The 12,424-nt window shown below is 54.3% G+C and overlaps 2 protein-coding genes across 2 annotated transcripts; one reads left to right on the top strand and one right to left on the bottom strand.

Moving 5' to 3' along the window:
• Positions 1-1,789: 1,789 nt before the first annotated feature.
• Positions 1,790-4,714, bottom strand: ETH_00024785 (uncharacterized protein; the record flags this gene model as incomplete). Its single annotated transcript, XM_013375068.1, has 1 exon — positions 1,790-4,714. The coding sequence occupies one exon, from the start codon at positions 4,712-4,714 to the stop codon at positions 1,790-1,792; it is 2,925 nt and encodes a 974-aa protein (XP_013230522.1).
• A 1,046-nt stretch (positions 4,715-5,760) lies between these two features.
• Positions 5,761-11,729, top strand: ETH_00024780 (uncharacterized protein; the record flags this gene model as incomplete). The annotated part of the gene is made up of 8 exons (XM_013375067.1): positions 5,761-6,171; positions 6,503-6,624; positions 7,022-7,671; positions 7,813-8,183; positions 8,414-8,542; positions 8,942-9,169; positions 9,496-10,560; positions 10,854-11,729. The coding sequence occupies 8 exons, from the start codon at positions 5,761-5,763 to the stop codon at positions 11,727-11,729; spliced, it is 3,852 nt and encodes a 1,283-aa protein (XP_013230521.1).
• Between the last annotated feature and the right edge of the window lie 695 nt (positions 11,730-12,424).

The following is a 12,424-nucleotide window of genomic DNA, read 5'->3' as shown; positions in this document are numbered from 1 at the left end:
CATCGTAACTGACCGATTTCGGCTTCTATGGAATGTGACACTTATTGAAATACTTTACTGGGCCATTCATCCCCTCGTGCAAAAGCCAGCCCACGCAACGACGAGCAAATTGACCTCGGAAGTGCGAAGACTACGAGGGAGTAAGTTCGCAAACGCTGGCCCCAGGAATTAACAACTTCATGCAGTGAGAATTTGCTCCTCTTAGAAAATAAGGATAGGAGGCGAGGCCGTCATCGCATCCCCGTCAAACAGTAACCGCCGAATAGCAAAGGATACTTAATTTCTGTATATCGGCAAGCACTGCCTTTCAGAAGTGGTCACTTCCCAACGGAAGGCCGGAAGAGAGCCTATGCTCCTACAGGTTTGTCCGATACAGATTTGGATCGATTCCCTTGGGAGACGGCAACTGCTATACGATAGGCCGTGGCTCCCTAGGACACTACATGAGAGTAACACTGCCATGCAATGCGATGTCATTCCCCACGAAACTAACTGCGATGCTCTTCTTGGCTACCCAAGTCCTCGTGCTCAAAGCAGTACTGATTATTTTGGCCAACCTACCCAATGGTAGGAAAATTGAACTTGCGTGGTTGGGTTGTGACCTGCGGGCAAACAGACTTGGAAAGGTTAGATCAGGAGAGCAACACTTCCATGCAGTGTGCCATTACTCCTCTCAGGAAGTACGGATATGGCACGCCATCTGGCAGCTTGACACTGTTTGCTGTCGTCCCACTGGAAATACTATGCAGGGTTTTCGTCTTCACTTCATTTTGGTGGGTATACTTTGCGCCATACTCCCCCAGGCTACTGACCCCAATATCCGCTTCATTGCACGATGCCGAGCTGTCCAGTTCATCTATGAATTGACGAAAGGAAACTTACCAGGCCTTGTCCATCGACTAATTTTCGCCTAATTGCCCAGGCAACTGATTCCCAAAACTAGTACAGATAAAATTAGGCCAACTTACAGCGACTCCCTGCAGGATTGCTTTCCACCACTAATCCCAACTAACGGTGCCTTGGCAGAAACCTAACCGCATGCTGCCACCGTGCGAGTGGCGTGGGCGACTTTTGCCCCGGTCTTGCAGGCTTTGCAGTGGTTTGTTGCAGGGAAGCATACACTGCAATAGCCTACGTCGTGAAAAGAGCAGCCACAGAGCGACAAAAGACCCTGACCCTGTCCCTGCCGTCGCTTCGAGCGAATGTAGGAGATCTGCTGTGCAGTTTTACAGCTGAAACCCTAAATCCAACGTTTTGCTTTGTCTTACGTTCAGCCGCTTTCCATGTTTAGGCTGCTGCTCTTCTTGCCTGCACCTGCTTACGTTTGAATATATAAAATTCCTTCGTTTCCTATGCTTGCTCACGGGCTGCTATGCGCCCCATCAGCAAGCATTGGAAACACCTGGATGTACTAAAGAGATGCTGCAAATAAGCTGCAGTTACCCTAAGTCCGTCCAGATGCCCATACTGCGGCTGCACTCACACAAGAATACGTCAGATAAGATGCGGCTAAGGATCTTGTGTCTCAATGCAAATGCACGACCTGAACACCCCAACATAAATGCAACACTAATTACAGCCGCAACCGTTCCTGTTCCCAGTGCTGCTACTGCAGTCACAATGACCTCCAGCTGGTGAATTTACTGCTTCCAAGTCCACTGGGTACTAATGTTATTTTGCACCAAAGCAGCTGCACAGGAAAACGAGAACGAAGCTAATACGCACCGTACCCTCCAGGCAACACTTCCGCAGCCTCAGTAGCAGTCGCAGCAGTAGCAGCATGTAGAATCTAGGTAAGAATGCTGGTACACCGGGGGAGTCCTGAAAGGCTACGGCCAAGAGAACCCTCACCCGACATTTGCCCCAAACAGTGGCGATAGCCCACTCCGTAAATTTCGTCTGGAGAGACCGCAAGCTTCCAGAGCTGATATCGCAGCAGCTCCTCCCCAAGCTGCTGTTCTTGCTGCATTGTGCTGCTGCTAGTGCTAAGTCTGGTCGTCGCCTTGCTGCTGTTGGTTGTGCTGTTACTACTGTTGTTTCTGCTTCTGCTGCTGCCACTGTTAAGGCTTCTAAGGGCTGCAGCCAAAGCCCTCGCTGCTGCGACGTTGCACCAGCCCTCCTCGATTTGTTTGGAACCAGGACTAAGCTGATTTATAGCGATAAAAGCATGCAGCAGCTCGTGTGCCGCATGCTGCTGCAAAAGAAGAGCCGGGAGACCTCTGACGAGACGAATGCATTTAGCAAAACGGAGCTGAAGGACATGAGGCACCTGCTCCTCCTGCTGTCTTTGCTCTTTGCTGTCAAGTCGCCTAGTGCTACCGAAATTAATATAGCTCAGCATTTTGCTTAAGCGTCGAGCCTCAGGAAGAGGGCCCCCCACGCGCTCCTGCTGCCGTTGCTGAGGCTTCACCTGCAGTGACTGCTGCCGCTGCTGCAGCAACTGTAGTTGCTGCTCCTGCTGCAGAGAAGGAAGCGACACAGCCCCTGTGACTTCTGCGGCAAGCAAAACCAGAGAAAGAGGAGCAGGGCGAACCCGTAGCTGAAGTACTTCGCAGCTCCCAAAAAGGTGAGAGCTGCCACTGCCACCAGGCGACACCCCGCGGCCAACAACAGCACTGAAGCGAGCCCTAGCGCCAGTTAACGACCCAAAATCTTCGAGAATCACGGGGAGTGCAAGGTCACACAGATAAGTAACTCTTGGCTGTCTTGCCAGTGCAGCGGGAGTTGCAGAGATGGCACTAGGATTCGGTCTCTTCGCCCCCATATTTTTTTCGGCCCGCCGTTCATGTTGCTCCTCGTTGCGCATTTTATCGAAATCAAGCAGCTGCTGCTGTAGCCGCCTCATCGAGCTCGAAAAACGAACCCCGTCCTCCTCAAGGGCCAACAAGGCGCGTCGTACCGCTGCAGCTGCGGTTTCCTCAGTATCCGCTGCCGGCAAGCAGGCGCAGCGACCACACAAGACCGCAGCTGCAGCAGTGGTATCAGCAGCAGCAGTTGCAGCTGTTGCCGGTCGCTTGCATGGCGTATAAGGCAAACGAAACCTGCGCATCACCGCTTCACCTGCTGAATTGAGAACTCTGGGGAGAGTTTTTCGCTCCCCATCAGGGTGTGCATACACCGCAGCTCTTCGGTCACAACAGAGACACTTGGGGTATCTCTTGCTACAGTCCAAACAGCAGCAGCCTCCATGAGCTGCGGTGGAACCAACGTGGGGCTTCGCAGCAGCAGCAGCAGCAGCACCAACCTGCAACGCCGTCACTAGGGGCTGTTGCCGCAGCAGCTGCGTAGACGAGAAGAACGCATGCGATTCAAAGCGCCCCACAAGGGGTTTGAAACAGCAACAGCAACAAAAGCAGCTGCTGTGCTGTACCCCTCCCGATCCATCTATGACGAAAGCGCCGCCCTCCAGCGTTTGCCCACAGGTGCTGCAGCGTGTACACCGTGCGTGCTGAACTCTGTCTTGTTCGTTGCCCTTAGCTGCTGCTGCTTCTGGTCCTTTCAGTGTTCTTTGTGGTGTCGTTTGCCTATTCAATGATGTTACAGCTTTCGCCTCAGGCTTTGTTAACGTGATGTACTGCTCAGAGGGTTGCACCACATCTCCACACACAGTACACCTCCGTTCTCTGCATGCAGCATGATATATCCCGCAGGCGATGGCCTTATTCCAAGGGACGCCCGCCGCAATCGCCACACGTGCTGCTGTATGGTCGTAAAGGAGCCTTCCAGAAGCAGCAGCAATGGGAAGTCCGCAAGCATTGCAGCGCATGCAGGAGGTGTGACAATGCACAGTGGCTGCGTGGCCCTTAGTAATAGCACCTGGATCTGTTCGTGTTCTCGCCGTTGTTGTTGCTGTGGTTGATTCTGTCCTCGTTGCTGCATGTATCTGTAATTGCAGCCGGTGCTGCCGCATCTGTAGCTGTCTGTAACGCTCACTTGACCGGGGGCTCAGCGGCAGAGAAACAGCAGCGACGGACTGACCCCGACAAACTGGAGCACCACATATGCCACAACAGTCCTCCTTGCACGCAAGAGGATCTAGTGGCACCTTCTGCCGCTGCTGTCGCTGCGCCTCAAGAAGGACGCGACCCTTCACGCCACCAGAGGGGAGACACGAATGACACCCTACGCTTTCTCTTTTCAATGCTCCGGCGAATTTTTCTCTTGCACTTGCCGGTTTGGCTGATGAAGGCGTTCCCGTGGCGGTTCCTGTAGCCACTCTTGCTGCTGCCTTTGTTGCTGCCCTTGGGGCTCCTATGGCTATTACTTGGGCCGACGCATGATGCAGCTTAGACAAGGGCTTAGAACTTGGGTGGCTTCCCACGCCGCCGGCGGAGAGACGCGAATAGCACCCCACTCCTTCTTTTTTCGATGTTCCCATGGTTGATCCCCCTACATCTGCCGCCTTGGGGGATGAGGGTCTTTCTGTGGCGGTTCCTGCAGCTGCTCCTGCTGTTGCCCTTGCTGCGGCTTTGGGGGTTGCTATTGCTGCTATTTGTCTTGGTGTATGCGGCATTCTCAACGAGGGCGGCGACCCCGAAGCACCGGAAACGGCACCATCCCCATTCTCTCGTGACAGTGCAATCAAGGCAGCGGGTGCTCTTCTGTTGCTGCTGTTGCTGTTGTTTTTACACTTGCTGCTGCCATTGTTGCTCCTGCTGCTGCGAGGTCCTGGGTCGCCGCTTGGCCTTTGCAGCCTCTGCTGCTCGTGGGACATCTCCGTTCATATAAACCCCGACGAATGGCGCAAGTCGCCGGCCTTCGACGGGTGCTAGCGGCTGGCGACCGACGCTTGCTAGCTAGGCAGCTCAAGCTAGCATACAGATGGCATGGTCAATATTGGGCAGGAACACTTTGCTGTATCAGCTGCTGCCGGTGCCTACACCGTGTTTTTTTTCAGGCGTAAAAGCAGCAGCAGCAACGGCAGCGGGAATGCGACTCGAAGTGCTGCCGATAGAATTTGTCGTGGATGAGCTGCCGCTGGTGCTGCTTCTACAGTTGCAGCTGTTTGCGAAACAATGCCTTCATAGACTAACTCAATTAAATGTGTAAAAGTGCACTTCATATTGCTGCAATGAGCACACGGCGTTACGAAGGCTCGGCTGAAGCATGCAGGGTTCGACCGCCGCAGCGACACCCACAGGAGCGGCTGCTGCCTCGTCCATAACCACCTCCAAGGAATTCACTGTGTCTTCTTTTCCTCTTAGTGCGAATAACTCATTATAATTATGGAGTTTTGTTTTAAATAGCACCTAGGGGTGCTTCTGCGGCTGCCACTGGGACAGCTTCAGCAGCAGCAGAGCCATCCAGTATTAATCTTTTCCCGGCTCCCTATGCGGTTTAAGAGTATTAGTGCGCCACATTTATGGCAGATTAAATTACTGTATCTCTTCAGGCCCCCAGATCGTCTGAGCAGCGGGTACGTTGGTGCAGCCGCCTCCCCGTATCTGTTCGGGAGTCTTGCTGAGCCTGGTCTTATTCCTCCAGCAGCTGAGGCAACAGGCAGTACCAACAGGCGATAGATCTCAGCACCGCATTCTCAAGACACCAGAGATTTGCCCACCTCATTCTGCCGGCAGCGACACTCCATTCCAAAGAGTGGGACTGGGAAGCTGCTGCTGCCATCAGACGCGCTGCAGCGACAGGCTCCCGCAGCGGCTATCAGCATCAGGAACTTTCTAGATCATATATGCAGTTGGGTAACCTTCAACAGCACGGCGTCGGCGCTGCAACGGGCAGAAGCATTGAACCGTTGTGGTGACAATGGCAACGAAAATGAAGCGTTTTCTGGCCCCGGGCCCAGGAACTGCAGGCGCTGCAGGAGAAGAGCCTGCGTATTCTTTGAATGACAAAAACAGGAACAGTGGCGTTCCGAAGAGCGACGCTCCTAGACCTGTCATGAAAACTACTGACCACAAAGGCGGCCTCCGTGACGTGGGAGAGGATCAACCGCAACAAACTGCAGCGGTGGCGCCAGTAGCAGCAGCCAATTTTGCAGCAGGAGAATTAACAGTGGCAGCAGCACAGGAGGAGGCGGAAGCGACAGGTGTAGTGCGCAATTTCAATGTTTCCCAGGACATGTACGGATGGGGAGGCTTTTTCTCTCGCGAGGCTTTGAAACAAAGATCGGACAAACCCAAGGAAACTACACAGACAATAAAAGACTCCCTTAAGGTAGCCTGAAAACGCACCAGCAAGGGCAGTAGTGCAGGCAGGATCGGCAGTGGCATGAGCAGCCGCCTCACTTGGTACAACTGTTGCTACCGTTGCGGCTACTGTTATGTGCATAGCTTTGCGTCATGCGCTGATGCTCCATCAGTTGATTCTCCTGCCCGTGTTGCTGCTGGAGAGCGGCAGGATGCTGAAGGGCGTCTTGTGGAATGCTTGCAGTCCGTTGCTAGTCATCAAAAGCCTTATGTCTCTGGTGCGTTCCACAAATCGTGTTTGTTGAAGCAGACTTTGGCTCCTGCTCTTACTGCCACTTCTGCCGGTATGCTTGATGCAGCTAGGGGTGCGCCTGCTACCATTTGGACTGCAGCCATGCTTGGGGGTTCGCCAGGTCTGTGGGTCTCCTCGTCACTTCGCCCTTGTCAGCGACACGGGCCAACTTTACATCTTGATAGATCCGTGAGCTAGCCCCTTCCCCTACAGCTAGAGCATCAACTAGCTGCCACACAGCCATCAATGTGCAGGTAGCGGACCACCTAGCAAGCTACATAGTTAATTAGACAAGTGGCAAGACGGAGGATCCAACCCTCCTTTCAGTAAGTACAACCACCAACGGTAGACCTACTAACATAGGTGCTCCTGAGCTAGCAGCGCACTCCTCAGAGTAGCGATTAATAAATAGGTAGCCGGCTAGCTACGTTTGGCGAGAAACGACTGGTCTCCTACCAGTGTGCTTGGTGAGCTTTACCCTGCAAACCATTCTGAAGGAAGAGTTAGTTCTGCTGTGTGGATTGCATGCTGCTCCCGTTCGACCTGATTGGCCTTTTTCTGTTGCTGCCAGTCGTTTTCGCTTTAGGACTTTTCCTTGGCAGGAGGCATATGGGGGTCGCTGGCACTTGTTGCCAGCGTCGCTGCATCGCCCGTTTACCCAAGTGTCTATCACGTCGGGACCACTTCCGTCTGACCCTCTGGCCTTTCTGAATGGATCCACAGCAACAACAGCAATGTCTTCCCGTCACACGAATGCGCAGAATGTAGATAGCGCGATGCTGACGAAAGAAGAGGGAACACAGCAGCACGAGCTGCAGCAGCAAGGCTGCAGTTGTTGCTGCAGCCTGCAGGACCCCGCAGGGCACTTTTCTTTGGGTGCCCTCGACGGAATGGGCGGCCTTTGGCTGGGATCAAGCACAGCGTGTTGTTGCACACGCGTCTCCACGGCCATGCAGCAGCATCGTCAGCACCAGCAGGTTAACGGCAGCAACACACTGGACATTGGGAGAGAGGATTTCCATTGGAATACTGACGTTGTTGGGGGAGGTCGGTGCTTCTGCCACATCGATATTGGGACCCTCACTTCTGCCTATAGGACCGGCGCTGTGGATCGCAGCCGCTGCTGCAGTAGCAGCAGCAGCAACAAAGCCAGCAATACAGGCCAGCAACTGCAGCAGCTGCACTGCCCGTTGCAACGCGAGCTAGGCCGTCTGCCGCTGCAGCAGCAGAGCAAAGGTAGGTGTGTGCTGGTAGCAATGCGGACACTTGTGAGGTAGCTTGAGGCCTCGACCCTTTTTGGTGATGCAGCATCTGCTGCTAGCCTTTGTTCACTTGCTTTTGTTGTAACTACACTTGCTACTGTGTATGCGACTGCAGCCACTGAAAACAACGTCCCATGCGTATTTGTTTCTTTACCAGAAGAGGAGGCCCTAGTAAGGACCGTACGGTGCAACAGTGCCTCTTCTGGACAAGTCACAGCTCCATTGAGCCCAACGGCGCCGTCGCTAGCGACGGATTCTGCTGCTGCAGCGACAGGAGCAGCCAGTGCATCAGCCTCACCTGCAGTGCAAGTACCCTCATTGCCCGCAGCAGCTGCACAAGCAGCGGTGACAGCAGCAGGAGAAGGGAGTCCAATAAGGCATGCAGCTGTCTTTAGGTCTCGTCTTTTTCCTTCTAAGTTCGGTCTTGTGGTGAAGGGTCGCCGACAGTCACGGCTTTTTTGTCCCCTTCCTGACAAACCAGTGAAGGTCTGAAGGCTGCAGTTGCAACTGTTGCTTATGTTGTTCTCGAAGCGCCATCACATTTTGCCCTGAATAATTCCGTTGCGCCGTGACCTGACTTCTAGCTGATGAGCATGCCGTACCGCTAGTAGCTGCCTCTACGGGTGCTGCTACCGCTGGCGCAGCCATTACTGGAAAAGCTACTGTTGCTGTAACCGAGCACAACAAGGTCGGGTCTTTTTGCTGCGGTGATGCAGGTACTATGTGGCCCTGGAGCCGATTCAGGTTTGTTGCTCCTGGCGGGAGGACAACTACTTCAGTGGGGTCTCCGTCGCTCAGCATCACCTTGTCCCAGTCAGCGGGCCCCTAGCCTCGCCCTTACTCAGGTCAGTTGCTGCTGCATGACTTGCTACTGGTGCATGCTTCTCTGCTGCGTGCATTGCTAGTACCGTTCCCGTAACCGAGCAAGAACTCATACTACTGTTTCATTAGGCCTTTGGTCTTTACTCAGCGCTGCAGCAGCTCGATCAGACCTTTGGTCTGCACGCAGTACTGTAGCATGGACCATAAGCGTTGTACTGGAATCTAGGCGCTGCAGCAACCATGGAAGTCTTGGTGCTGCAACTGTTGCAGCACCTTCTGGTGTTGTGTCAGCTTCGTCCCACTTGTTGCAACTTCGATTTTTGAAGCTTCTGCTTTCACGTCTATCGCTAATGCTTTCAGAGCAGCTGCTGCCATCACTTCTGCTGCTGCGGCCAAAATCGCTACTGCTGTCTGTGCTGCAGGTGCGCGGTTGCTTGGAGGGTCGCTGTGTAGTGGATATAGCGCTAGGGTTTCGATGTGGAGCCCAAGACGGCAGCAGCGCCGTGGATGCCTTCGCTGTTTGTAGCAGCGGCGTGGTGTATGAGTTCTCGCTTGGTTGGGTTGCCAACGAAGTTGTGAGGGGCCCGTACTTGCGGTTAAGGCCTCCTGTTCCGGAGCCCATAGAGTTTACCCCGTTTTGTTTTGATCTCGTAGGCTGCAGACACTTTGCAGCTAAAGGTGTTCCTGCTGTTGTTGCATATGTTGGTGCTTCAAATGCCGTTGAGGACGCACACGGTTGCTACAGCTCGAGCTTCTGCTGGTAAACTGGTTGTGTTGCTCTTCCTTTTTGCCTGCAATACCTCCACTTCTTCCGCTGTTACTGCTGCTGCTGCTGCGGATGTACTTCTCACGTGCTGCATTGCCTTTATCTTGACAGTGCTGCTTATTCGCATGGCCTTCATTGCGGGCCTTTGTCTTTGTGCTGCTGTTGTTGAGTGTGTCAGTGCTGCTGCGGTTTGTGCTGCTGGTTTCGCAGCTTTACGGACACCCCAATGCAATGAATGTGAGGCTTCCGTATTCTGTAAATAACTTCAAGCGCCTAGTGCAAGCTGTGCCTGAGGACGAACTGGAGACGCTGGTCTCAATCTGTGGTGCAAACCACAGCAGCATTGGCAAAGGCAGCAGAAATAGCAACAAAAGCAGCAGCAGTAGCGCATTTCGACGCCTTGTTCAGTCCTATTGGTTGCGGGACGCGGAAGAAGAGTTACTGCAGCCTACTACCGCAGCACCGTCACAGCCTGCTGTGTCTTCAGAGAGAGCGCAGGCGACAATAACAATGAAAGGACCAGCAGAGAATTCTCTTGCAGCAGCGAGCGGTTCGAGTGCAGCTGCTGCGCTGCAGCCAATTAAAAAGCCGGCAGCTTACGTAGGGGACTTCCCTGCAGCTTCCCCGCGAGAACAACAGCAGCAACAGCCATCAATTCATGGCTCCGGAGAGGCCGAATCACACGGCGATGCGGTACCCACTGCTACTGCCAACAGTGCTTGCAGCATCAGCATTAGCGACAGTAGCAACAACAGCAGCAGCGCGTCATCGCGCACAGCCACCACGAGCCAACTCAGGCTTGGGGATACTTCTAGTGGTGTTGCTGCTCCTGGCATGCCTGACGCATTGTTTGCGGCCTTTTTGAGGTTGCGTGAAGAGGAAATTAATACTTTGTACCACACAGCAGGTGAAACAGCATCAGCGGGTCGCCTTTCGGGAGCAACCGCAGCAACAGAGGGACAAACGTTAGCAGCAGGGACAGGGAATGCCACATCATGTGGATCTGAAGCAACTACAGCAATGCTGACAGCAGCAGCATCAGATCCACTGCAGCAAGTGTGGTGCTGCGGGGGCTATCTGATTTTTTCAAGGGCAAGTGGGAGGCTTCTGGCAGCCCCTCGGGGAACAGTCTTTTCGGGTGTATTGCGTCGCCGTTTGAGGGTTTTTAGCACGACCGGCAGCATCAGCAGTACTAACAACAGCAGTGCAGAGCTTGGAACGTCTGGTGAGGCGCCCCACAGCTTGTTCGAGATTTCAAGCCATCACATTAAGCAGGTAAACGGCTTTATAACCTGGATGGCATACAGAGTTGTTTTGCTGCCGTCCCCCGAGTTGCTGAAGCTGGTGCCCCAGCTGTTCCTGCCATGGCTGCTGCGGCAGCAGCGCTACTGTTACGTTTTCAGCTGCGTAGGCCGTTAACAATGCAGTTTGCGCTTCACCTGGTATTGTTGCTATCCATGGTGATGCTCACTCTACTTTAGTTGTTGGAGGTGCGGCTGCTTCTGGTGCATCTCCGGGCACTGCTGTGCCTCCCGTTTATTTGTGTCTTGGCTGCTGCCCTGCTGCAGGCTATGGAGCTGCACAGGCATCTGGGGCTGGGTATTTGCCTGGGTGAGGGCCTTGCTGGGAGGGCTGTAGGGTTGCTTGGGCCTCCCCACGGCTTCTCGCCTCCCTGCGAGCCGCCGCCACAAGATGAGCTACAGCCGTTGCTTTTGCGGCTTGCTTCTGCAACGAAGCCACCGTACTCCGTCTACTGCGGACCAGCAGGCCTGATCCTCTCTGTCAGCGCGGTTTGTCGTACCTCCACCTCCGGCTGCAGCCCAAGCAGCAGCGGCAGCCCGAGCCCGTCTAGCAGCAACAGCGACTTTCAGCAGCTACTGAAACCCGGGACTAGGACAACGGCGAGCCCACGCAGTGTCCCTAGGTCGCCTCCTCTGGGACATTTAACAGCGGTCTCAATGCGTCAACTTACAGAGGCCATCTGGAGCTACTGCAGGCACGTGGCGAGGGATGCAGCGCCAGTGCAGCAGGTGCTGCTGCAGCTTTCCAGAGAAATGGGGGACCTCGCGCAGCAGCATGATGAACAGCTGTTCCACCTTCTGCAGCAGCAACGGGAGCAGCAGGATAGCTCCTCCCTCACGGCGGCTGGTGCTCGTCACACCATACAGCGGAGGCAGGTTCGTCTGCAGCAAAAACTGCAGGCGCAGCTTGCGTCGTTGCTGCTGCTGCTGCTATCTCGCGTTTTCTTAGCAGAGAGAGCGGCTCCCTCAAGCGACCCCCACTTGCTGGAGGTGCTACAGCAGCTCCGACAGCAAGACGATGGGGTGCCCCAGCAGGCGAAAAGGCGCCGTTGCGCAGCGCATGCAAAAAGAGCAACACAAGCAAAAGGCGAAAGACGGCCCCCTCCCGCTGAGACGCATAAACTAAAGGAAGAGGGAAACTGAGCAACCTACCAGCCGTAGCGATTGCAGCAAGTACTCGAGGACTAAGCGACACCGAGGAAGCAGTATAGGCACTCCAATTTGACAAGCGATGATCTCCGTTTTTGTGGGTTGTTGGTAACAGACTGTAGATAGCACGTATGCAGTTGACCAGCAACCCCACCGGCGCAGCGGCCAACTATGCTTTGGATAGGGCTTGGCTAGTACGCAAACCCCCCGTAGCGTGAGCGTGTGTCCGCATCGCAAGAACGCCTGGCACTTATCGGGCCTATCTGGGCGCGGCTAGCATAGAAAAAACCGTTCCTCGGCAAACGTGGAGGACAACGCGAATCGGACGCATGCACTCGCAACTTTGGGCACTAGATCCACGTACGCCAGTCCCCATATATCGATGAAACTACGGTCGCACGTCCCTGAGGCACTAAGTCCTTGCCCTCCGCCTAGAAATGAGTCCAGCAGGCCGTACATCGCTACGCTCTAGTTAGCTTGCCAAATAGCTATTTAGGTCGTTGCCGGGGTGTACACAGGCATCCACCCAACGACTACGCACTAGCTCCATTAATCTGGTACATCACTAAAGCAGTTGTTGCAGCTGCCGCACAAGAGCTTCGGGACAAGCTGAAGTTTCTTTCTGTTGCTGAAGCCGCTACAGGATGAATCCCAACAGCTAAAATGATGGGAGTTGTACATGACCCCCT

Source organism: Eimeria tenella, genomic scaffold (assembly GCF_000499545.2).
Source record: "Eimeria tenella Houghton genomic scaffold, Eth_scaff25, whole genome shotgun sequence".
In the NCBI taxonomy this organism is placed as follows: domain Eukaryota; phylum Apicomplexa; class Conoidasida; order Eucoccidiorida; family Eimeriidae; genus Eimeria; species Eimeria tenella.
The sequence above is the reverse complement of the archived record's forward strand: the minus strand, read 5'-3'. Positions and strand labels throughout refer to the sequence as shown.